General features: G+C 46.0%; 1 protein-coding gene across 13 annotated transcripts in view; it reads right to left on the bottom strand.

Annotated features, from left to right (window-relative positions):
* Positions 1 to 880: 880 nt before the first annotated feature.
* LOC149463348 (uncharacterized) overlaps positions 881 to 26,581 on the bottom strand; it is a 903,925-nt gene continuing 878,224 nt past the window's right edge. For 12 of the 13 annotated variants that reach the window (XR_016312470.1, XR_016312471.1, XR_016312469.1 and 9 more), the window contains one exon: positions 1,035 to 1,299. Coding sequence is in view for 7 of the 13 variants with exons in the window: in XM_089675562.1 (XP_089531688.1) it covers positions 1,218 to 1,299 (82 nt within the window). In the remaining 6 variants the exon portion in view is untranslated. Of the gene's footprint in view, positions 983 to 1,034; positions 1,300 to 26,581 lie in introns of those variants that run through there. The other variant, XR_016312468.1, reaches the window with a different exon arrangement.

Raw genomic sequence — 26,581 nt, 5'->3', positions numbered from 1 at the left:
CCTGAATATGGGTGTAACATGTTATGAAAGGTGAACTTATCCTTTAAGCTTGTATAAGAGCTGTGTGAACAGCAAGCTTTTACAAAGCATTTGCAGAGCTTTCATCAAGCTTTGTTGAAGATTTTAAAGCAGCCTTCAGCTCCAGTTTGTAAATGTTGAACACAGATCTTAATGGAAGAGCTGTTTGCCACTATAAACAAGCTTCTAGTAGGCTTCAACACTACTTGAAGCATGCTGAAAGCCTGCTGAAACCTGCTAGCAGCTTGTTTAAAGTGACCATCAGAACCCCTATTAGCATCTATGTATAACATTTCCAAACAGGAGCAGAAGGCTTAGGGAATGCTGCTCAAAGTTTGCCAGAAGCTTTGCAAACAGCTTTCAGAAATGTTCATAAATGTTTACTGTTTCACTGCTCTTATACAAGCTGAAGCCCATGTGAAACATGTTCCTTATTACCTCATTGCCCAAGACCTAAAAAAATAGAACCCATTCGTACCCTGAAGATAAAAAAAATGAAAAATCAGCTCAAAGATCACAATTATTTGACTTGATACCATAATTAGAAAACCAACTATACAGAAAGCCAAACACTTCTTGGCTAGCCAAACACTTAGCAATTTTGTGTCCATTTTGATAACTTTCCATCAGCTTTCAACTATAGCTACCCACTACTTTAATTTCTTTTGGTCACTCAAATTGAAAAGCTCCCCAAACTGCTAACATATTAAAAACTTGATCTTCCAAGTAATAGTGGACTTGCATTCACAGGAACAGAGATTACATCGCCTTTTCAAACTAGAATCCCTAATTTATTGAGCAGAGGCAGCAGATATCATAACTGATGCACAAAAGAAGTGGTAATGAACATGAAAACAAAAAGTCAAGTGCCTAAGCACATAACTTGATTTTTGCGGTCAAATCTTTTTTACTTGCTGTACATTATTCTTGAATGTGATGTTGCAGAGCAATGACATTATCATTCCTAAAACAATAACAAGAATGATATTATTATTCTAAAACGTCAAACAAAAATATTGAATTGATAATATTTTTATTATTTATTAAAAAAACATGGTTAATATTCTGTTTACCAGGACAAATGAGGCAATATACATCACAGTTGTTTGCATATGTGTTTAGTTTGTTTTTCGTTTTTTGGTGTCTTTTAAATGATAGGATCGCTGAAAGAAATGCTGGATGTTGGCATGATCAAGGAATCAATTGTTGTGTGTTCCAGCCTCCAAATCTTGCTTTTTATGGGGATTCTTATAGGTGAACTTAGAGGAATCATCTGTATCTCTAGAAGAAAAAATTGGTAGAAATTAGAATTAAACTCTTACTAAAATGTGATATAGGTAAAATTACTTTTACCTCTACATTATACATTACAATATGTGCATATTATAAAAACAACAAAAAAAAAGAAAACTAAAAGATAAAAGCAGACAATTGTGTATCCATAGGGTGGTACTATGGATTTGATATTTACATGTGATGCCATGCCTATATAACAAACTAGAGAAGAAGGCTTAAACTGAATGGACTTTATAGACACATAAATTTCAAACTATAATTATTTTATAAAACTTTGATTATCTTTATTACAAACAAAAAATGTTTATATAAAAAAAAAGAACAACAATTCATAAAAGTAATATTATATATATATCACAGAATGAAAAAATATCACACACCAAACAGGAAAAATTGAAATACATGAACCCCCTAACAAACATATAAGCTATCAAGGTACCACCGATGACTGAATTGATGTTATAGAGCTGTGTATGTATATTCCAAATGGGGTTTTTTCCGATTTCAATTAAAGTTGGCTTTATGTATTTCGCGACTGAGCGTCGCTTCTAGAGATGAGCGAAGTATTCAAAAATTCGATTCGACTGATTCGGCGAATTCGTGGAAAAATTTCGATTCGAGTCGAATATATTCGCTGTGAATTTAACTTAAAAAAGGGTGTTTCTAGGCTTCAGAGAGACTTAATATTAGTGCTGAACACTGTACCTTTAATTTAAATGCCCTTGGAGTCTGCTGGGGAAGAGAAATAATACTGTCAGGCAGTATGACATGCAGATGAGTGCCGTCGATCTTAGAATCACCGCACACTTCACTCATTTGGGCAGTCACGGGGCCAAAACCAGAGTGTGGAGCCACAGTGTGGCGGTGGAGGCAGCAGCAATGGGAGGCCATACAGCACCCTATGACAAAAATGGAAACCACCAGCAGTGTGAGGAGACCTGAAAGTGGCACATGGCAGAGTGTGGCGATAGAGACAGCAGCAATGGGAGGCCGTACAGGGACCCATGACACACTCTGGACCTGGCAGCAGCATGAGGAGGCGGTACAGGGGCCCATGGCAGATTACGGGCCTGGCAGCAGCATGAGGAGTCGGTACGGGGGCCCATGGCAGATTACGGGCCTGGCAGCAGCAATGGGAGGCCGTACAGGGACCCATGACACAATCTGGACCTGGCAGCAGCATGGGGAGGCGGTACAGCGGCCCATGACAGATTACGGGCCTGGCAGCAGCATTTGGAGTCGGTACGGGGGCCCATGACACACTCTGGACCTGGCAGCAGCATGAGGAGGCGGTACAGGGGCGCATGACAGATTACGAGCCTGGCAGCAGCAACTTGGACAGGAGGACGTTCAGTTTCTGCACCGTCTGGTGCGTGCTCGCAAACTGTTGTCTCTTGGAAACGGATTCCAAGAAAGACTGCTGACGGAATCCGTGAAGAGGAGTAGCAGGAGAAGGAGCATCTGAACGAGCGGAATATGCCAACAAGCGACAACAGGGGCCCATGACAGATTACGGGCCTGGCAGCAGCATGAGGAGTCGGTACGGGGGCCCATGGCAGATTAGGGGCCTGGCAGCAGCTATGGGAGGCCCGTAATCTGCCAGCACCCTATGACAAAAAATGGAACCCACCAGCAGTGTGAGGAGACCTGAAAGTGGCACATGGCAGAGTGTGGCGATGGAGACAGCAGCAATGGGAGGCCGTACAGGGACCCATGAGAGACTCTGGACCTGGCAGCAGCATGAGGAGGCGGTATAGGGGCCCATGGCAGATTAGGGGCCTGGCAGCAGCTATGGGAGGCCCGTAATCTGCCAGCACCCTATGACAAAAAATGGAATACACCAGCAGTGTGAGGAGACCTGAAAGTGGCACATGGCAGAGTGTGGCGATGGAGACAGCAGCAATGGGAGGCCGTACAGGGACCCATGAGAGACTCTGGACTTGGCAGCAGCATGAGGAGGCGGTATAGGGGCCCATGGCAGATTAGGGGCCTGGCAGCAGCTATGGGAGGCCCGTAATCTGCCAGCACCCTATGACAAAAAATGTAACACACCAGCAGTGTGAGGAGACCTGAAAGTGGCACATGTTTGGGGCATGATTCATGGCGGATTTAGTCAGTTGTGTCAGGAACTGGTGGTTTGAAATCCAGACTAATCCACGCCTGATTCATTTTCACAAACGTCAGTCTCTCCACACTTTGGGTGGACAGTCGTGTCCTCCGCGGAGTTGCAATACCTCCTGCCGCACTAAACACGCGCTCCGATGCCACGCTACTGGCCGGGCATGACAGCCTTTCAAGGGCAAATTCAGCTAGTTGGGGCCAAAGGTCAAGTTTCGTTGCCCAGTAGTCAAGGGGATTGTCTACCTTGGTTGGCAGGGTGCTGTCCAAGTAGGCCTAAGCCTGTTGTTTGAGGTCCTGCTCCAGGTCCACCTGATGCTGCTGTTGCTGCTGCTGCTGCGGCTGGTTAGTAGTTTCCTCACTGCGCTGGTGAAGAAAGCTACTCATCATCGACTGCAGACTGAGGCAGCCGCTGCTGGTGGAGCTGCCACTGCTCCTACCACCCCACCCCTCCCCTGCTGCCATGGCAGCGGAACGCGAGCGCACAGGGCCCACAGTGTCTGAGGATGGACGTTGGCGCAGACAGGCAGAGACCAGCTGACTACATAGGTGGTTTTTATAGTACGTTATTTTGGCCTCCCTCTCAGCAGGTGTGAAAAAGGCCACCATTTTGGAACGGTAGCGAGGGTCCAACAAGGTGGACAGCCAAAAGTCATCCCTCTGTCTGATGGTTATTATTCGGCTGTCGCTACGCAAGCAAGCGAGCATGCTATGGGCCATTTGTGCCAAGGAATGCGAGGGACTCCCTGCCTCCATCTCCACAGCATACTGCCACGGTGCGTCTGGGTCCTCTGTCTCCTCCTCCTCCTCCTTTACCAGATGCTCCTGCTCCTCCACTCCTGTCCGCTGAGTGGAAAAACCACCCATTTCACTCAATAATTCCTGAGCACCAATGTCCTCCTCTACCTCCTCCTCTTCTTCCTGTCCTGCCCCCACAGGGGTCATGTGGCGTTGAGATCTGTGCGCCACGTCTACCGCACCCTGACCAGCCATTGTTAACAGCATTTGTTCCAGGACGTGCAACAGAGGAATGACGTCGTTCATCCCATAGTCCTGCCGACTCACGAATAGCGTGGCCTCCTCAAAGGGCCTGAGCAAGCGCAGGTGTCACGCATGAGCTGCCAATGGCTGACATCTAAGTTACACAGGGAGTACCTTTATCCGCTTTTAACATCAGGAAATCGGTGATGGCCTTTCGCTGTTCGTAAAGGCGGTCTAACATATGTAGGGTTGAATTCCACCTTGTTGCAACGTCACAGCATGAGGAGTCGGTATGGGGGCCCATGGCAGATTACGTGCCTGGCAGCAGCAATGGGAGGCCCGTAATCTGCCAGCACCCTATGTCAAAAAATTCAACACACCAGCAGTGTGAGGAGACCTGAAAGTGGCACATGGCAGAGTGTGGCTATGGAGACAGCAGCAATGGGAGGCCGTACAGGGACCCATGACACACTCTGGACTTGGCAGCAGCATGAGGAGGCGGTATAGGGGCCCATGGCAGATTAGGGGCCTGGCAGCAGCTATGGGAGGCCCGTAATCTGCCAGCACCCTATGTCAAAAAATTCAACACACCAGCAGTGTGAGGAGACCTGAAAGTGGCACATGGCATGAGAGACTATGGACCTGGCAGCAGCATGAAGAGGCGGTATAGGGGCCCATGGCAGATTAGGGGCCTGGCAGCAGCTATGGGAGGCCCGTAATCTGCCAGCACCCTATGTCAAAAAATTGAACACACCAGCAGTGTGAGGAGACCTGAAAGTGGCACATGGCAGAGTGTGGCGATGGAGACAGCAGCAATGGGAGGCCGTACAGGGACCCATGACAGACTCTGGACCTGGCAGCAGCATGAGGAGGCGGTATATAGGGGCCTATGGCAGATTAGGGGCCTGGCAGCAGCTATGGGAGGCCCGTAATCTGCCAGCACCCTATGTCAAAAAATTCTACACACCAGCAGTGTGAGGAGACCTGAAAGTGGCACATGGCAGAGTGTGGCGATGGAGACAGCAGCAATGGGAGGCCGTACAGGGACCCATGACAGACTCTGGACCTGGCAGCAGCATGAGGAGGCGGTATATAGGGGCCTATGGCAGATTAGGGGCCTGGCAGCAGCTATGGGAGGCCCGTAATCTGCCAGCACCCTATGTCAAAAAATTCTACACACCAGCAGTGTGAGGAGACCTGAAAGTGGCACATGGCAGAGTGTGGCAATGGAGACAGCAGCAATGGGAGGCCGTACAGGGACCCATGAGAGACTCTGGACCTGGCAGCAGCATGAGGAGGCGGTATATAGGGGCCTATGGCAGATTAGGGGCCTGGCAGCAGCTATAGGAGGCCCGTAATCTGCCAGCACCCTATGTCAAAAAATTCTACACACCAGCAGTGTGAGGAGACCTGAAAGTGGCACATGGCAGAGTGTGGCGATGGAGACAGCAGCAATGGGAGGCCGTACAGGGACCCATGACAGACTCTGGACCTGGCAGCAGCATGAGGAGGCGGTATATAGGGGCCTATGGCAGATTAGGGGCCTGGCAGCAGCTATGGGAGGCCCGTAATCTGCCAGCACCCTATGTCAAAAAATTCAACACACCAGCAGTGTGAGGAGACCTGAAAGTGGCACATGGCATGAGAGACTGTGGACCTGGCAGCAGCATGAAGAGGCGGTATAGGGGCCCATGGCAGATTAGGGGCCTGGCAGCAGCTATGGGAGGCCCGTAATCTGCCAGCACCCTATGTCAAAAAATTGAACACACCAGCAGTGTGAGGAGACCTGAAAGTGGCACATGGCAGAGTGTGGCGATGGAGACAGCAGCAATGGGAGGCCGTACAGGGACCCATGAGAGACTCTGGACCTGGCAGCAGCATGAGGAGGCGGTATATAGGGGCCTATGGCAGATTAGGGGCCTGGCAGCAGCTATAGGAGGCCCGTAATCTGCCAGCACCCTATGTCAAAAAATTCTACACACCAGCAGTGTGAGGAGACCTGAAAGTGGCACATGGCATGAGACACTGTGGACCTGGCAGCAGCATGAGGAGGCGGTATATAGGGGCCCATGGCAGATTAGGGGCCTGGCAGCAGCTATGGGAGGCCCGTAATCTGCCAGCACCCTATGTCAAAAAATTCAACACACCAGCAGTGTGTGAGGAGACCTGAAAGTGGCACATGGCAGAGTGTGGCGATGGAGACAGCAGCAATGGGAGGCCGTACAGGGACCCATGAGAGACTCTGGACCTGGCAGCAGCATGAGGAGGCGGTATATAGGGGCCTATGGCAGATTAGGGGCCTGGCAGCAGCTATGGGAGGCCCGTTATCTGCCAGCACCCTATGTCAAAAAATTCTACACACCAGCAGTGTGTGAGGAGACCTGAAAGTGGCACATGGCAGAGTGTGGCGATGGAGACAGCAGCAATGGGAGGCCGTACAGGGACCCATGAGAGACTCTGGACCTGGCAGCAGCATGAGGAGGCGGTATATAGGGGCCTATGGCAGATTAGGGGCCTGGCAGCAGCTATGGGAGGCCCGTAATCTGCCAGCACCCTATGTCAAAAAATTCAACACACCAGCAGTGTGAGGAGACCTGAAAGTGGCACATGGCATGAGAGACTGTGGACCTGGCAGCAGCATGAAGAGGCGGTATAGGGGCCCATGGCAGATTAGGGGCCTGGCAGCAGCTATGGGAGGCCCGTAATCTGCCAGCACCCTATGTCAAAAAATTGAACACACCAGCAGTGTGAGGAGACCTGAAAGTGGCACATGGCAGAGTGTGGCGATGGAGACAGCAGCAATGGGAGGCCGTACAGGGACCCATGAGAGACTCTGGACCTGGCAGCAGCATGAGGAGGCGGTATATAGGGGCCTATGGCAGATTAGGGGCCTGGCAGCAGCTATAGGAGGCCTGTAATCTGCCAGCACCCTATGTCAAAAAATTCTACACACCAGCAGTGTGAGGAGACCTGAAAGTGGCACATGGCAGAGTGTGGCGATGGAGACAGCAGCAATGGGAGGCCGTACAGGGACCCATGAGAGACTCTGGACCTGGCAGCAGCATGAGGAGGCGGTATATAGGGGCCTATGGCAGATTAGGGGCCTGGCAGCAGCTATAGGAGGCCCGTAATCTGCCAGCACCCTATGTCAAAAAATTCTACACACCAGCAGTGTGAGGAGACCTGAAAGTGGCACATGGCAGAGTGTGGCGATGGAGACAGCAGCAATGGGAGGCCGTACAGGGACCCATGACAGACTCTGGACCTGGCAGCAGCATGAGGAGGCGGTATATAGGGGCCTATGGCAGATTAGGGGCCTGGCAGCAGCTATGGGAGGCCCGTAATCTGCCAGCACCCTATGTCAAAAAATTCAACACACCAGCAGTGTGTGAGGAGACCTGAAAGTGGCACATGGCAGAGTGTGGCGATGGAGACAGCAGCAATGGGAGGCCGTACAGGGACCCATGAGAGACTCTGGACCTGGCAGCAGCATGAGGAGGCGGTATATAGGGGCCTATGGCAGATTAGGGGCCTGGCAGCAGCTATGGGAGGCCCGTAATCTGCCAGCACCCTATGTCAAAAAATTCTACACACCAGCAGTGTGAGGAGACCTGAAAGTGGCACATGGCAGAGTGTGGCGATGGAGACAGCAGCAATGGGAGGCCGTACAGGGACCCATGACAGACTCTGGACCTGGCAGCAGCATGAGGAGGCGGTATATAGGGGCCTATGGCAGATTAGGGGCCTGGCAGCAGCAATGGGAGGCCCGTAATCTGCCAGCACCCTATGTCAAAAAATTCAACACACCAGCAGTGTGAGGAGACCTGAAAGTGGCACATGGCATGAGAGACTGTGGACCTGGCAGCAGCATGAAGAGGCGGTATAGGGGCCCATGGCAGATTAGGGGCCTGGCAGCAGCTATGGGAGGCCCGTAATCTGCCAGCACCCTATGTCAAAAAATTGAACACACCAGCAGTGTGAGGAGACCTGAAAGTGGCACATGGCAGAGTGTGGCGATGGAGACAGCAGCAATGGGAGGCCGTACAGGGACCCATGACAGACTCTGGACCTGGCAGCAGCATGAGGAGGCGGTATATAGGGGCCTATGGCAGATTAGGGGCCTGGCAGCAGCTATGGGAGGCCCGTAATCTGCCAGCACCCTATGTCAAAAAATTCTACACACCAGCAGTGTGAGGAGACCTGAAAGTGGCACATGGCAGAGTGTGGCGATGGAGACAGCAGCAATGGGAGGCCGTACAGGGACCCATGAGAGACTCTGGACCTGGCAGCAGCATGAGGAGGCGGTATATAGGGGCCTATGGCAGATTAGGGGCCTGGCAGCAGCTATGGGAGGCCCGTAATCTGCCAGCACCCTATGTCAAAAAATTCAACACACCAGCAGTGTGAGGAGACCTGAAAGTGGCACATGGCATGAGAGACTGTGGACCTGGCAGCAGCATGAGGAGGCGGTATAGGGGCCCATGGCAGATTAGGGGCCTGGCAGCAGCTATGGGAGGCCCGTAATCTGCCAGCACCCTATGTCAAAAAATTCAACACACCAGCAGTGTGTGAGGAGACCTGAAAGTGGCACATGGCAGAGTGTGGCGATGGAGACAACCCACCGACTGTTTTGCTCGCTGCCAAGCTGCCACCCTCTTCTCCTGATGATGCGGAAGCAATAGCCTGATGACGACGAGGCTGCCAAGTGCGATCAGCCTCATCATCATCAATTAGGGTCTCCGCCTCACTACTAGCCCCCTCGGCTGCGTGTGGGTCAGGAGACAGACCTGTCTCTACACCGGCTACCGAGCCACTCTCCTCGCCACTACCGAGCCACTCTCCTCGCCATGTCTCCCCCCGTTCCTGACCGCCCTCTGTTAGCTCTTCCTCACTGTACTGGATGAATCCGGGAGCACTAGCCTCTGGCTGCGAATAGTGCTGCCTCGACCCCTTTCTCTGCTGCCACGTCTGCTCGCTCCTAAAACATTGCCTCCTCTGCCACTCCTCTGCATGTTGTCTGATATACTCTTTAATTAAACGATTCTGTGTCCCTGAGTAACAATTCTGTGGCCCTAAGTAACGGTTCTGTGGCCCTCAGTAACAGTTCTGTGTCCCTGAGTAACAATTCTGTGTCTGTGCGAGTAACAATTCTGTGGCCCTAAGTAACAGTTCTGTGGCCCTCAGTAACAATTATGTGTCCCTAAGTAACGGTTCTGTGGCCCTCAGTAACAATTCTGTGTCGCTGTGTAACAATTCTGTGTCTGTGCGAGTAACAATTCTGTGGCCCTAAGTAACAGTTCTGTGGCCCTCAGTAACAGTTCTGTGTCCCTGAGTAACAATTCTGTGTCTGTGCGAGTAACAATTCTGTGGCCCTAAGTAACAGTTCTGTGGCCCTCAGTAACAGTTCTGTGTCCCTGAGTAACAATTCTGTGTCTGTGCGAGTAACAATTCTGTGGCCCTAAGTAACAGTTCTGTGGCCCTCAGTAACAGTTCTGTGTCCCTGAGTAACAATTCTGTGTCTGTGCGAGTAACAATTCTGTGGCCCTAAGTAACAGTTCTGTTGCCCTCAGTAACAATTATGTGGCCCTAAGTAACGGTTCTGTGGCCCTCAGTAACAATTCTGTGTCCCTGTGTAACAATTCTGTGTCTGTGCGAGTAACAATTCTGTGGCCCTAAGTAACAGTTCTGTGGCCCTCAGTAACAGTTCTGTGTCCCTGAGTAACAATTCTGTGTCTGTGCGAGTAACAATTCTGTGTCTGTGTGAGTAACAATTCTGTGGCCCTAAGTAACGGTTCTGTGGCCCTCAGTAACAGTTCTGTGTCCCTGTGTAACAATTCTGTGTCTGTGCGAGTAACAATTCTGTGGCCCTAAGTAACAGTTCTGTGGCCCTCAGTAACAATTCTGTGTCTGTGCGAGTAACAATTCTGTGTCTGTGCGAGTAACAATTCTGTGGCCCTAAGTAAAGTTTCTGTGGCCCTCAGTAACAGTTCTGTGTCTGTGCGAGTAACAATTCTGTGTCTGTGCGAGTAACAATTCTGTGGCCCTAAGTAAAGTTTCTGTGGCCCTAAGTAACAATTCTCTGGCACTCAGTAACAATTCTGTCTGTCCCTGAGTAACAATTCTCTGGCACTCAGTAACAATTCTGTCTGTCCCTGAGTAAAGATTCTGTGGCCCTAAGTAAAGTTTCTGTGGCCCTGAGTAACAATTCTCTGGCACTCCGTAACAATTCTGTCTGTCCCTGAGTAACAATTCTCTGGCACTCAGTAACAATTCTGTCTGTCCCTGAGTAAAAATTCTGTGGCCCTAAGTAAAGTTTCTGTGGCCCTGAGTAACAATTCTCTGGCACTCCGTAACAATTCTGTCTGTCCCTGAGTATGAATTATGTGGCCTTAACTAGCGTTTCTTTGTCCCTAAGTAACAGTTCTGTGGCCCTGAGTAACAATTCTGTGTCTGTGCGAGTAACAATTCTGTGGCCCTAAGTAACAGTTCTGTGGCCCTCAGTAACAGTTCTGTGTCTGTGCGAGTAACAATTCTGTGTCTGTGCGAGTAACAATTCTGTGGCCCTAAGTAAAGTTTCTGTGGCCCTCAGTAACAGTTCTGTGTCTGTGCGAGTAACAATTCTGTGTCTGTGCGAGTAACAATTCTGTGGCCCTAAGTAAAGTTTCTGTGGCCCTAAGTAACAATTCTCTGGCACTCAGTAACAATTCTGTCTGTCCCTGAGTAACAATTCTCTGGCACTCAGTAACAATTCTGTCTGTCCCTGAGTAAAAATTCTGTGGCCCTAAGTAAAGTTTCTGTGGCCCTGAGTAACAATTCTCTGGCACTCCGTAACAATTCTGTCTGTCCCTGAGTAACAATTCTCTGGCACTCAGTAACAATTCTGTCTGTCCCTGAGTAAAAATTCTGTGGCCCTAAGTAAAGTTTCTGTGGCCCTGAGTAACAATTCTCTGGCACTCCGTAACAATTCTGTCTGTCCCTGAGTATGAATTATGTGGCCCTAACTAGCGTTTCTTTGTCCCTAAGTAACAGTTCTGTGTCCCTGAGTAACAATTCTGTGTCTGTGCGAGTAACAATTCTGTGGCCCTAAGTAACAGTTCTGTGGCCCTCAGTAACAGTTCTGTGTCTGTGCGAGTAACAATTCTGTGTCTGTGCGAGTAACAATTCTGTGGCCCTAAGTAACAGTTCTGTGGCCTTCAGTAACAATTCTGTGTCTGTGCGAGTAACAATTCTGTGTCTGTGCGAGTAACAATTCTGTGGCCCTAAGTAAAGTTTCTGTGGCCCTAAGTAACAATTCTCTGGCACTCAGTAACAATTCTGTCTGTCCCTGAGTAACAATTCTCTGGCACTCAGTAACAATTCTGTCTGTCCCTGAGTAAAAATTCTGTGGCCCTAAGTAAAGTTTCTGGGGCCCTGAGTAACAATTCTCTGGCACTCAGTAACAATTCTGTCTGTCCCTGAGTAACAATTCTCTGGCACTCAGTAACAATTCTGTCTGTCCCTGAGTAAAAATTCTGTGGCCCTAAGTAAAGTTTCTGTGGCCCTAAGTAACAATTCTCTGGCACTCAGTAACAATTCTGTCTGTCCCTGAGTAACAATTCTCTGGCACTCAGTAACAATTCTGTCTGTCCCTGAGTAAAAATTCTGTGGCCCTAATTAAAGTTTCTGTGGCCCTAAGTAACAATTCTCTGGCACTCAGTAACAATTCTGTCTGTCCCTGAGTAACAATTCTCTGGCACTCAGTAACAATTCTGTCTGTCCCTGAGTAAAAATTCTGTGGCCCTAATAACGTTTCTGTGGCCCTAAGTAACAATTCTCTGGCACTGAGTAACAATTCTGTCTGTCCCTGAGTATGAATTCTGTGGCCCTAACTAGCGTTTCTTTGTCCCTAAATAACGATTCTGTGGCCCTCATTAACAAGTCTGTGTCCCTGAGTAATGGTTCTCTGTCCCTAAGTAACTTTTCTCTTTCCCCAATTATCGTTTCTGTGGCCCTAACTCTGTCCCTGTCCCTAGTACAGAGCGGTCTGCCTCTGTTCAATAACTGCAGGCAAATGAAGAATTCCAAAATGGCCGCTATTTATAGCTCGACCATTACACAGTGCTGGCTGGCTGGCTGTTGATAGGCTGATGCGATCACATGTAGTTGATAAATGCATTATGGGTCAGCGCGCCTTGTCTGCGCGCCTTCCCAGACATCCCCGCTCCGTCGCCGCACATGTCAGCCGCCATTTTCTGAAAAATTTCGATTCGCGCGTCCGAATTAGGCTATTTTTCGGATTCGGCACGAATCGAAATTTTTCCGATATTCGACTCGAATTCCACTTCGGATACTTCGATTTGCTCATCTCTAGTCACTTCTTCAGGAGCTAAATGGGTGTGTCGAAATACATAAATAAATAGGGCATAATTTTTAGATATACTTACACTCGTAATGCCAAAAAATATGTCTGTTACAATTGTTATAAATACTCACAATACAAAGTAGTATTAGTTAAATACCACCGAAGGAAGAGAAGATGTGCTGGATCTGGTGTCCAAACATGAGGGCACATTAAGAAGCTAATTTTATGAATTTTTGTTCTTTCTTTTTTATATAAAAACATTTTTGTAATAAAGATAATCAAGGTTTTATAAAATAATTATTGTTGGATGTTTATGTGCCTAAGTCCATTCAGTTTTAGCCTTCTTCTCTAAAAGAAAAAGTAGATCTTTAGGGACAGATAGTCTCAATTTGCTGCTTATGGTACAGAAAACTCTTTAGCAGCCCATGACCCTGTACAATAGCTAAAGCAATACAGGTAGCACTAATGTTATGTAATAGCTACATAGTCATATCATCATGTCCAAAATAGTTAGACATTGATAGTCTGTTCATTTGGCAGTGGTTATGATAATGCCACTGGCTGAGTTATTCTATGCCTTGAAGTCAAGCATGACTAACTTTTTATTTAAAGTCAATACTTTCTTTTCTTCTTCTTTTTTATTTTTAATAGAAAATTGTTAAAGTGAAGTATAGGGTTCTTAAAATTATACTCACCTAGGTGACTGAAGCATTGGTCAAATGATGCATCTGTCCCCCACTGTTTCTGAGACTGAGACCGCTGGTTGCTCAGTTCTTCATCTTCGGTGAGAGGAGAGCTGGTGACTGTCAGTCACTAGCTCTCTGTTCCACTCATCCAGCGCTCACTGGAGCACCAGGCTGTGGAGGGGGCAGGAGCTGACAGTCCAGGCATCTGCGTGGATCCTGTCTTTAAAGTTGGGATCGATTAAGAGCCTGGACTGGATGAGTAACATCAGCCAAAAGCAGGCTTAAGTCAGATGTTGGCTGAAAATGGGTCACAGGAATGCAGAATGAACTGTATTCCTGTGATCCATAGGAGAAGTAGGGCCAAAAAAAAGCTTTGGCCCTACTTCTCCTTTAAAACCCCTGTTTTTTTATCCCATTACTTTTTGTCCTGGAGACATGACAGGAAGTGAGTAAAATTCTCTCCAAAGCGACAGTTGTTACCAGAACTGGTACAGTATAGCCACCTGACCAAATAAAGGGAGTGAATCACAAAAGCAATACAAACCTAACAGAGGTTTTTTTCCTTCCCTACTCCAAAAAAATAAAATAACGTCTCTAGATACAGTTTAATTCTTTACATTGAAGCTGTAATATATTTATTTACAGGTAATAATTTTTCACTTATACGTGGACTTGTTTCTTGCACAATTAAAATTAGATAAAACAACTGGGACCTGGTTCTAAAAAAAAAAGGTAACACATAGTATGTAAGTAATCAAAAGGTAAATAGATAAAGTGAAAAAAATTGTTATAATCTGATGCATAGTATCTAGGAAAACAGAACAGCATGGCCAGTGCTTTGCCATAGACGTTACCCTTTTGATCAGACACAAGAAGACCACAACATTTAGTTTAATTTGTTGAAATTTACAAGTTAATTCCTGTTTTTTATGTGTCAAAAATATCATGCAGAAACTCAAACTTATTTTTGCAGTTTTATCAAAATTGTTTAGCTCTATCTGCATTGTTTTGTACCCTATACATATTGCTCATGTATAAAGCTCTGATTATGTACCACCTTGGTTGACCTCATACAGCTCAAAACACAAATGCAATTTCTCTTTTGCTTTCGCATGGTGTCCTTGACATCAATAGCACATGTTATGGTATGTGCAGCAAGTTGTCTAGAGAATAATAGGTTGTTTTTATCAATGGAGAATCTTTTCACCTGGCCCCAGAACTGAGCTTAAATGAAGGAATGCTTTATTCAGATAATATATCTGAATCTTGTATTCACAGAGCTAAGACCTCACTTGTATTGTTCACTGTAAAGGTTGCCGACAGCAGATTCAGTGGTTCAAAGCAAAGGCTTCAAGAGTTGCTTCAGGTTTTCACTACACATGTGGCAGCACAGTGGTCAAGTGTTTAGCACTCTTATTGTGTTTACATGAATTTTCTCCCACCACCCCAATACCTACTGGTACGTTAAATGCTGTCAGACCAAACCTGTGAGGTCTGTTCTTAGGCAGAACATCCAGTTATAAATGTTTAAGATGAAGTACAGTTTAGTTTTTTCTATCCAGCATCTGCCAAAACCATAAATGTTATGCAGGCCCTAGACAAGTAAAAAAATCAAACAAAATTCTTGTCGATAATCAGATCATTAGTTTTTCACATTGTTAGTGTGCCAACTGTGACACGCGATTTACGTGCTGCAATTAAAAAAGTGTCTGATCCAACATGCTGGATTTTATTGAAAAAATTATGGCACAATCATTTTTCGTTTTTTGATCAATGGAACATTTGTTTTTTTGTCTTGTCAATGGCCAGTCTTAGTCATGGGTGGACTGACACTGTAATAAAGAAAAAAGCATTTACAGAACCCCAGTGCAAATAGAAATTGTCTTATTTTATTTTACCCCTCTAAAAAAGTATGAGCTGTAATCAGAAATGTGTCCAAATGTCTGTATGGGTTACTTTATATGCCTGTTTTTTGCACACAGATTCTGACTCTTCCCCATTCTATGAAAAGTAAACAAATTATTTTCCAGAACTCAGCTTCAAGATTTTTTGTTGATGCCAGTAACAGGGGGTCAGAGGAACAAAAAGAGATGGGAGAGCTCTCCTATGTAAACAGGGATAGCAATGAAAGCACTTCTTTCTATAGAGTGGGGAGGGGTTAGAACTTCTGGGATTTATTTTTTGGTGTCATGGTCTTCCTATCCAGTAGACCAGGGGTCTCCAAACTTTCTAAACAAAGGGTCGGTTTACTGTCCTTCAGACTTTAGGAGGGCCGGAGTGGTCAGTGGGAATAGAAAATGTCCTAGCGTAACTAGGAGTAAAAAAAACTCACATAGTGCTTGTAGTCAGTCGAAGGAGGAATAGTGTCCAGCTATTAGTATTAGTGGGAGGAATAGTGCCCCATCACTGGTGTCAGTGGGATGAATAGTGCCCCACCATTGGTGTCAGTGGGAGGAGTAGTGCCCCATGATTGGTGTTAGTGGGAGGAAAAGTGTTCAATCAGTGGTGTCAGTGGATGAATAGTGCTCCATTATTGGTGTCAGTGGGATGAAGAGTGCCCCATCATTGGTATCAGAGGAAGGAATAGTGCCCCATCATTGGTGTCAGTAGAAGGAAAAATGCCCCATTGTTGGTGCCAGTGGAAGAAATGATACTTCCTTGTTGGTATCTATGGAAGGAATAGTTCCCCGAGGGCTGGATAGAGGCAAGCAATGGACCGCAGTTTGGAGACCACTGCCGTAGACCCTTGTTCCCCTTATTTCTTGTTCTCGTGTTTCCTCATTTCCTGTTCTCGTGTTGCGGGGATAAAAGGTGCCTGGAAGTAACCATTTGCCCAAACCTTCAGACATACTGTATCAAAACCTATGCTGAAAAAAGTAAAGACGCTGCCATTGCTGACCTCTGGAAAATGCTACCTGTCTGGCTTTCATGCTGATAATTTGACTTCGTACTTTCTCAGTCACTGACCCTGCATGAGCCCACAGCCAGTAAAGTTATAGTGGGCAGCACAGTAGCTAAGTGGTTAGCTCTTCGACCTGGTAGCATAAGGGTCGTCCATTTGAATCCCAACCACGGCACAACCTTCCTGGAGTTTGTATGTTCTCCCTGTGCCTGCGTGGGTTTCCTCTGGGTACTCTGGTTTCCTCTCACACTCCAAAGACATGCTGGTAGGTTATTTGGCTCCTGTCCTGCCATAGTATGTGTATGTATAAATGCGAGTTAGGGACCTTAAATTGTAAGCTCCTTGAGGGCAGGGACTTATGTGAATGTACAATATATATGTAAACTGCTACATAAATTGTTGGCTCTATATAAGTACCTGTAATAAGTCAAATAATAAACTCACAATACCTGACATGCATAGATTTCCAAACCTTTGACTAAGATAGTACTGAAGCCACTGGATGTTCATGACAACCAGGTGACTAGTATCTTCAGAACAAAGGACCAGCAGTGGTAACCTTTGTGTTTCACTGAAAGGGAGCCTGGAGCATCATTCTTTCTAGATACAGTAAGCATTTAAACCTTTCTATATTTCTTTTATTATATATCTCAGCAAAAAATATAGATGTTAGGTACAACCACATGATAACTTCATTGACAGAAATTCCCTGCCCCTTTTTTGAGAGGACCCTAATTAGGAAAAAAAGTTGTTTGCTTCTTGTATATAGTCCAGAAATTATCAAATGAGGTCTATAGCTGGCCAAGATTTCACAAAACATACGTGTTCAATACAATCATTCAACAACCTTACAGTTTATGGATGGAAGAACTTATGTAAGCTGTGCTTTGAATAATACGGTTGATCACAGGATCACTACTTGGTGTGCAACTGTCAAAAAAAGAAATGTTAATGTACCAATGTGGATGAACCCTTAGCGAGATTCATTATGACTAATTCATGTGTTGGGTTGATTCAGGCTTGCTTAGAATTTACTGCTTTGTAATTGGAGGCAAATATGCCTTCTTTCCCCAAGGCACTAAGACAATCTGATCATAGAAAGTTGTACTTTAGAGGATACCTTCTACTTATGATAGGGTTAGAGCACTGCATCAGTAGATGAGACAAGACATCCTGGACAACTGGAAACAGCTGACAGATATTACTCCATATACAGGGACGTATGTACCACAAGGCAAACAAGGCATTTGCCTAGGAAGGGGTTTTTCAGGGGACACACACACAACTTGGGCACCAGGTGGTGTCCGAGAGAGGCTGTGGACTGCTTGATGGTGTATGCAGAGCCTGACTCTTGTTCCTAGGGATGTCTGGAGCTGCGAAGGTGAGTTTCCTTCTCTCTCTCATCGGGGGAGGAGGGTGGTAGCATGTGTAAGGGGGTCGTGGAAGGCTCTCTTGGCCAGGGAGGTTGTTAATGGAAGGCTCTCTTGGCCAGTGGGGGCAGCTTTTGGTGGGTTTAGTGGAAGGCTCACTTGGCCGGGGGGGGTTGCAGCTTTTAGTGGGTGTTAGTGGAAGGCTCTCTAGTCTGGGGGGAGGGTGTTGTGGTGTTGGTTGATGTCAGGCTCTCTCGGCAGGGGGATGGCCGTGGTGTTTGTCAGTGTCAAGCTCTCTTTAGGGGGCGGGGCAGGGGGGTGTAGGTGGAAGGCGGATAATTTTTGTGTTGCCTAGGGCAGCACAAAACCTAATTATACCACTGTCCATATATGAATGCTGCATCATAAAGCATTTGTTTCCATAGCAGCAAGATATTGTTGTGACACCACCTACACCATACATCTCTGAATTCTAAAGGAATATGTGTGTGGTGCCACAAACCTTCTTCATTATTAATTGCACTTACTATAAACACACACAAAAAGTGGTATAATTCCTCAAACGTTTGAGCATGAAGGACTCTTCTAGTTAGTGGCCACCTTACAGTAGTTCAATGGACACATTAATAAAAAAGTCCATAAATTAAAGCCAGAGATTTCCTACAACTGCAGGTCAGTCCATAAACCTGGAAGGATTTTTACCTTTTCCTTTGCTATATCAATAAATTTGTTCGAAGCATGGATCGTGCTGGCAATTGCTTTGCTGTACATCTTCACAAAGTACAAAAAATCCAATGGTCTTATTAGGATGGTAGGCGTGGTGTACAGTGTCTGTGTAAAACAGTATCAATTTAGTGTGTTCTAAGCATATCCAGTGATCAGATCAAGTTGCTTGGTGGGATGTATTATGTCTGTATTGAGTAGTAGCAATTACGTTCAGGACTTTTATTCATACCTCCAGCACTGACCCTATGCTTGCCACTGACACTTGTAAACAAAGAAGCTGCTAGAAGGACATTTTCTACACTACTCACTTCCTCTACCAGCTTCTGTGTTTACAAGTGACAACGCTCCTTTCCTGGTGGTTCGCACGGAACCATTCTTGCCTTGCATCATCAGAAGAGATCATGACAATGGAGGAAGTGGTGGGGGGATTTGCATAGCAGCACCAGTCTTGTGGCAGTGACTCCTTCTGCAGCCCTCGCCATCAGCCCGTATAGAGGACCTCTCCACTCTAAGCTCTTGTTGTGAGTTCTAGCTGCTCTTTTTCAGCAGCCCCTCTCTCTGTCACTTTGTAGACTGGGTGGGGGGAAAAAGAAAATTGTACTTGAGGCGGGGGTCAAAGGAAAAGCTCTGTACTAGGGTATAAGGAGGGAGATGGGTTGGGAGGGAAGGTCAATTTTTTGTACACTTCCCTGTGAGTTACCTACTTCAGAGCCTTGCACCCTGTGCACTTCTCCCTCCTGGGGATTGCACAATACACACTCCTGAGCCCTACTCTCTCAAAACATACTCCAGCTCCTTGTTTGATATGCACTCCTGAGTCCTGCACCCTGTGCATTACTCATACCTGCACCTTGCAGAATATGCATTCCTAAGGACTGCACCTTGCACAATCCTGAGATCCATAGTCTTGAGCCCTGCACCCAGAGTGACATGCAATCCTGAGCCCTGCACCCAGAGTGACATGCAATCCTGAGCCCTGCACCCTGGGTGATATGCAGTCCTGAACCCTGCAATCTATGCGTTACAAACTTCTGAACTTTATGCTCTTTGATGTACATTTCACACTCCTGGTCACTGCACTCTAGGCTGTATATGATATACCCCTGCCAATGTACTCTTAATGCTATATTTTATACTACATAATTTTGATCAAAGTATTTACTATTTCAACAGTTGTTGTTTACTATGTAGTCACTGGGGTTGAATTACTAAAAGTGGAGAGTGCAAAATCTGGTGCAGCTACAGCTCATTAGCTACATGAGTGTAACTAATGAGCTGTAGTGAAATTTGCTATTTTATTTTCTATGTTGTGTTAGTGTGCAACGGAACCATTTCAGTTTGCAAAGCTGAAATGTTTAGCTGTTAGAACCCTTTAACAAGGGGCAGACTCCGTTTTAATCAGCAGGAGATCTGTCTGCTGATCCCCTGCTGATGAGAGCAGAGTGGGCGGATGAGCTATCTGTGTCTGCTCATTTTATGCAGAGCAGACACAGACAGAGCCCGCTTTGCATAGGGACTGTTGGAAGGATCGATCCCCTTCTGGTTTTTTTTTGCACACCAGAGGTAGGCGGATGTGAATAGACATTAGTCCATTTACACCCACCAGTCCTTAGGGTCGAATGGACCATCTGATATCAGGTTTTTTTTTGCGGACTGGAGGTTGGCAGATGTGAACAGACATAAGTCCGTTTACACCCACCAGTCCTTAGAGGTAAATGGACCATCAGATATCAGGTCTGCCTTCAAAACTCACAGGTGGTCCTGATTGGACCCTTTGTGTGAAAGGGGCCTTGTGTGGCAGCAGTTGTTTAGTATTTCACATAAACTGTTACAGCTTCCAGCCTGAAGAGTGTGGCATCAGATGGGGGAATTTCCTACAAGAGAGTCTGAGAAGAAAGAGTATGGTGGAAGAAGCTTTTGGAAGAGGGTAACTGAGAGAGACCTCAGGGTGACATGCTGTGAGTTCTACGGTCAGATTCCCACTGTTTAGTGCCTAGAGGACAGTACAGAGAAGCCAAAGTGGATTCCATCTGTTTCTTCTGTCTATAGGACTGAGAAGAGCTGACTGCTGTATTGTAAGTGCCACATGGCCTCTACAAAGAAGTTTCTTGTGCTACAATGACTGTTGCTCAGATTTCTCAAATACCATTACTTTACTGCCATACAGAACTGTTATATCTGTAGCTACCTCATCAAGAGGTAGTGTAATAGACCGTATTACAAAGTCAAAGACAAAGTTCAGCTAAATACAGAGGATACATACAGATAATTGCTTTACAGTAGTGTCTTGATTAAGACTTTCTACAAAGTAGATCATCTTAAAGGGACTGTGTCATTGTTATGTGTGTAGTATCTTAAAGCAGAGTTCCACCCAAAAGCAGAAGCTCCACTTGTTTGGCTCCTCCCCCCCTCCACTGCCATAATTGGCACCTTTTGTAGAGGAGGGGGCACCTGGTTTTGACAGGTACCTTCTCCCATTTCCGACTCAGTTCGCCGCGGCAAAGTAAGCCAGAAGTTCGACCCCCTCCCGCAGTCTTCTGGGAATTTCCACAGGTCCCAGAAGACTGCTGGACCAATCAAGAGGCGCAGCGCAACTCGTTCATGCACAGTGGGCACCCGACTGTGAAGCCACAAGTTGTCACAGCCTAGTGCCCACAGTTGAGATGCCGACATCATGGAAGATAGAAGGAGAGAAGGGATGGCACGGGTGAGTACATCGCTGGACCCTGGGACAGGTAAGTGTGTGTTTATTAACCACTTGCCCTCCTGAGGATTTACCCCCCTTCCTGACCAGGCCATTTTTTGTGATACGGAGCTGTGTTACTTTAACTGACAATTGCACAGTCATGCAACGCTGCACCCAAATGAAATTTCTGTCCTTTTTTTTCCCCACAAATTTAGATTTCTTTCAGTGGTATTTGATCGCCTGTGTATTTTTTATTTTTTACGCTATAAAAAAAAAGACCAACAATTTTGAAAAAAAAAACTATATTTTTGACTTTTTGCTATTAAACATGTTCAGTAAAAAAAAAAAATAAATAAAATTTCGGCATAAATTTATGCCAAAATGTATTCTGCTACATGCCTTTGCTAAAAAAAAATCCCAATATGTGTAACTTAAATGGTTTTGGTGAACGTTTTAGCGTTTACAAATGGAAGTATAGATGCTGGAATTTTTTTTCCTTACTAGTAATGGCGACGATCAGCGACTGCGGGACTGCGGTGGGCATTCTGACACTGGGGGGAACTGACTTGGTGTCACTGACATCCCCAGTGACACCAATATAGTGATCAGTCCTAAAAAAGCACTGGGCAGGAAGGGGTTAACATGAGGGGCGATCAAAGGGTAGGGGGCGCACACGCCCCCTACCCGGAAATGCAAAATCACATACATATACGTGATTTTGTGCACCCATTCCACCCTGTAGCAGTATATCTGCTATAGGGTGGATGGGAAGCAGTTAGGTCAGCAGCTACAGTTTTTGTAGCTGCTGACTTTTAAGAAACACAAAAATGGCTAGAACTCCACTTTAAAGACTAAGTCCACCTTTTGCAAAAAATAAATGCACCCACATTTGCATTTTTTTTTTTTTTTGCATAAAAGCCTGCAAAGCTTTGCAGCTGCAATCAGTAGATCTCCAGGGCAATGTACAGGCTCCTGCAGATTCTTCCTCCAGCTCTATATCTGTAATGAGGTACAGACTTTTAGTTACAGAACTGGAAGAAGTGTCAATGGACTAAAAGTGCAGTAATCACTGTACTTGAGCTCCTTTTATAACTAGACAGGACATGTAGTTTATTCATTCACAGATCTCTGAATGAATGCACAGCAAAGTAAAACTTAAAAAGGAACTGGAGGTGAAAGGGAGAAGAACCCTGCAATCTCGTAAGAGAAGGAGTTGAGGTGGGAGGCAGCTTGGCACCATTGTACACAGTAAATGTGGGTGTAACATGTAACATAGTTTTAAAGATGGACTTACAGTTGTGACCAAAATTATTCAACCCCCAATGCTGTAAAGGGGTTTAGGGACTATAGTGTACATTTGGAATTGTATTCAGAATCAAATCCTACAAGGACGTTGTAACTACCCAAATGCAACTAAAATGACATCAATTGTTTATGTAATACAGTAGTAAATGGTTCTTATGTGGTTTCTTCATTGCCACAATTATTCAACCCCTTAAAGACTACCACTCTGAAGAACAGAGGTTCATACAGGTGCTTTCCATCAGGTATTGAAAACACCTGTGGATGTCACCGAGCAGCAATCAAGCATAATAAGCACCAATTAGGCAGCTTTAAAATGACTGTGATACTCAGCTCCTTCTAGACATTTACTGGTGTGGTTACAAACATGGTGAAGGCAAGAGAATGGTCCAGGAAGACAAGAGAAGAGGTGATTTCTCTTCACAGGAAGGGCAATGGCTATAAGAAGATTGCAAAGATGTTAAACATACCAAGAGACACCTTAGGAAGCATCATTCGCAAATTCAAGGCAAAGGGCACTGTTGAAACGCTACCTGGTCGTGGCAGAAAGAAGATGCTGACTTCGACTGCTGTGCGCTACCTGAAGCGTAGAGTGGAGAGAAGTCCCCGTGTGACTGCTGAGGAACTGAGAAAAGATTTGTCAGATGTGGGTACAGAAGTTTCAGCCCAGACAATAAGACGCACACTGCGTAATGAAGGCCTCCGTGCCAGAACTCCCAGGCGTACCCCCTTGCTGTCTCCAAAGAATAAGAAGAGTCGACTGCAGTATGCCAAAAGCCATGTGGACAAACCACAAAAGTTGTGGGATAGTGTTCTGTGGACTGATGAAACAAAATTAGAACTGTTTGGGCCCATGGATCAACGCTATGTTTGGAGGAGGAAGAACAAGGCCTATGATGAAAAGAACACCTTGCCTACTGTGAAGCATGGTGGAGGGTCAATCATGCTTTGGGGCTGTTTTGCTTCTGCAGGTACAGGGAAGCTTCAGCGTGTGCAAGGTACCATGAATTCTCTTCAGTACCAGGAGATATTGGATGGAAACGTGATGCAGTCCGTCACACACCTGAGGCTTGGGAGACGTTGGACCTTTCAACAGGACAATGATCCCAAGCATACCTCCAAGTCCACTAGAGCATGGTTGCAGAGGAAAGGCTGGAACATTTTGGAGTGGCCATCGCAGTCACCAGACTTAAATCCGATTGAGAACCTCTGGTGGGACTTAAAGAAAGCAGTTGCAGTGCGCAAGCCTAAGAATGTGACTGAACTGGAGGCCTTTGCCCATGAAGAATGGGCGAAGATACCCGTAGATCGCTGCAAGACACTTGTGTCAAGCTATGCTTCACGTTTAAAAGCTGTTATAACTGTAAAAGGATGCTGTACTAAGTACTAAGATTGAATGTCACTTGGGGGTTGAATAAAACTGATAATGCTGTGAGCACAGAAAAGACATTTGTGGTTATTTCATTATAACTGTTATGTTATATTTGTCTGACCTACAAGTGCCTCTTTAATGTAAATGTAAGCAAGATGACTGAATGATCAAAAGCAATGTCAAACTGGCCAAAACACTCAATTTCAGTGGGGGTTGAATAATTTTGGTCACAACTGTAGCCTTTTAAAGATGCAACTCATTGATTGTGTTGTTTATCAGGGCCCAAACATAAATTTGTGAGCTCACCAATGTACAAGCTTAGGTCTTACTGGGGGGGATTTACTAAAACAGGAACATGCACAATCTGGTGCAGCACTGCATAGAAACCAGCTTTCAGGTTTTATTGGCAAAACTTAATTGAACAAGCTGAAGTTAGAAGCTGATTACCTACCACAACTGCACCAGATTCTTAGTGTACCAATTTAAGTAAATCTGTCCCACTGCATATTTTAAGTATCTTGGCTAGATAGGGTAACATGAACTTCTATATGACATTTGTTGATGTTCTAAAGCCAATAATGTGTTTCCACTTCTGATCATTGAACTTTCTGCTCTGTTTGCATTAACAACTTTTCTTTCTTTCCCACATTGGTTAATTAACAGCTGCCCCTGAATACAGCTGCTTATTAATTACAATTGTCACCAGATTCAGGCAGAAGCTGTACCCCCATACTTTTCAAAGCCAACATCTACTGGTGACTCTTGTTTAGGATACGAGCGCTTCCCTATGCCCTGTCTTTGAAAGTCAGACAAGATGGATTGTGAAGTTGCTTCGCAGTGGCACAAAGAACTGAAGAGTCAACTGGATTCAATTATGATGCCTAATTTTCCTGGAGAATGGACAGAAGAGTAGATTTATCAGACAGCGCTCCAGCAATGGATCAGCAGGTATTAATTTTAAACATATTAACTGATCCTGATACCTCCCACACCTAAGCACTGCTAGAACTAAGTAAGGACCTTCAAACTGTTTCTCTGATCTAAGGTACACCTGAGAAATGCCTATGCTCTAACTTCATTGTCTACTCCAGTCCCGACAAGTGACAAAACTGTCAGACACCGCCCGGCGGGATCTCTAGTGAACGGGATTCCCCAGGACGCAAAGTCTAAGTCCCAGTCTGCCTTTTCACCAGAGCCCCTGAAGGTGGGGATGGACTTGGTGCAGGACTGAAACCAGGTCGCGGCCCCTGAGTGCACCCAACTGTGGTAGAGGAGTCCCGCTGAGGGTATGTGCCAGGGGTGAGCCTGATGTGAAGAGGCTGACAGGTCCAGGTCCCGAGCGGGATGGATGGATGACAGTCAGGAGTGAGCGTGGTCAGACTAGCCGGGTCGGTAGCAGTGGAGGCGGGTAGGTACCAAGCAGGAGACGGAGAGTAGCCGGGTCACGACCCAAGGTTCAGCAACGGGAGGTCCAATAGTAATAGTAACGACAGGCAGAGGAATAGTCAGGGACGAGCCGGGGGTCAGAGCAGGAGAAGGTCAACACGAATCAGGACAAGCAGGATCGGCAACAGGAAAACGCACTTCAGAAACACAGGTACAGGAACTAGACCTTGCGGCAACGTGATCACCACCTAGCCAGTTAAAATAGTGTGCCCTGCACCATCGATTGCCGCCGTGGACGCTCAGGTCCTAGTGCCTGCACATTGGTGCGCTTAGGCAATCTGCGCATGCGCAGACCTGTGCGCCGCGGCAAGACCCGCAGTCCCTGACAAAAACTAGTGCAAATAACTGAAGGCTGGAAGATGTAGATTTAGGAGGTGGATTAACATCAACTGAATGGATAGCGAGAGCGAAAAGACTGTTGACAAAGAAGAGTAACTGTTTTTCAACAAGTGAGCTGGACATGGGCATCACATTTAAGTTGAAAGAACATCGTCCATTCAGACAGTGCTCCAGGAGGGTAGCACCAAGAGTCTTGGAATATTTGAGAAAACACCAAAAAGAGCTAAAAGCTGCAGGGATATTTAAAGAATGGTCAATGTCAATGACCTAGTATGGCCATGTAGCTATACTGAGTGAATGATGTCACAAGATTCCCAGCTCCTTTGAGTACATGCAGCTGCAGGACGGTAAATGCACCAGACCACCGCAGAAAATAGAAGAAATTTCTGGTGGGAAGCACATCGCTACTATCAGTTTCTAACACATCCAGAGGATCATGAGAAGATGGATTCCATCTGTCCTTTGGGATTCTTTAAATTTGATTGCGTGACATTAAGTGGCTCATCTGCTACTTTCCAGCGATTGATGAAAAACATCTAGATGATATCACTGTCTTTAGGAGAACTCTCAAAGAGCATCAAGAGAGACACAGTAAAAGTGCAAGACAGATTTGAGAAAGAGGGACTGAAAGTGTAGCTCTAAAAGTGCAAATTCTTCCAACCATCCATGAATTATGTTGGACATGTGGTGTCAGCTGAAAGAAAAGCCACTGCTCTGAGCAAGATTTTAAGGTATTACATTTTGGCCCAGAACAAGAACCATCACTGGGTGCCACTCTAAGATTCTGTGGATACTACCATACAAATGGTTTGTTGAAGGATTATCCAAAATTGCCAGACCTCTCAGCCAAAGAAATTATATAGGATCTATGGACTAATGAGTGTGAACAGACGTTTGAACAGCTCAGGTACTGCTTCACACATGCTGATGTTGGCATATGTTGATCCAGCATTCATTATTCACATAAACCTGAGTTCCTTGATTTGAAATGGGCTGTG

The sequence above is a fragment of the Staurois parvus genome, unplaced genomic scaffold (assembly GCF_062004578.1).
Source record: "Staurois parvus isolate SC_StPar_1 unplaced genomic scaffold, SC_StPar_1.0 ptg000155l, whole genome shotgun sequence".
NCBI lineage: Eukaryota > Metazoa > Chordata > Amphibia > Anura > Ranidae > Staurois > Staurois parvus.
This window is presented reverse-complemented; position numbering and strand designations above follow the sequence as displayed.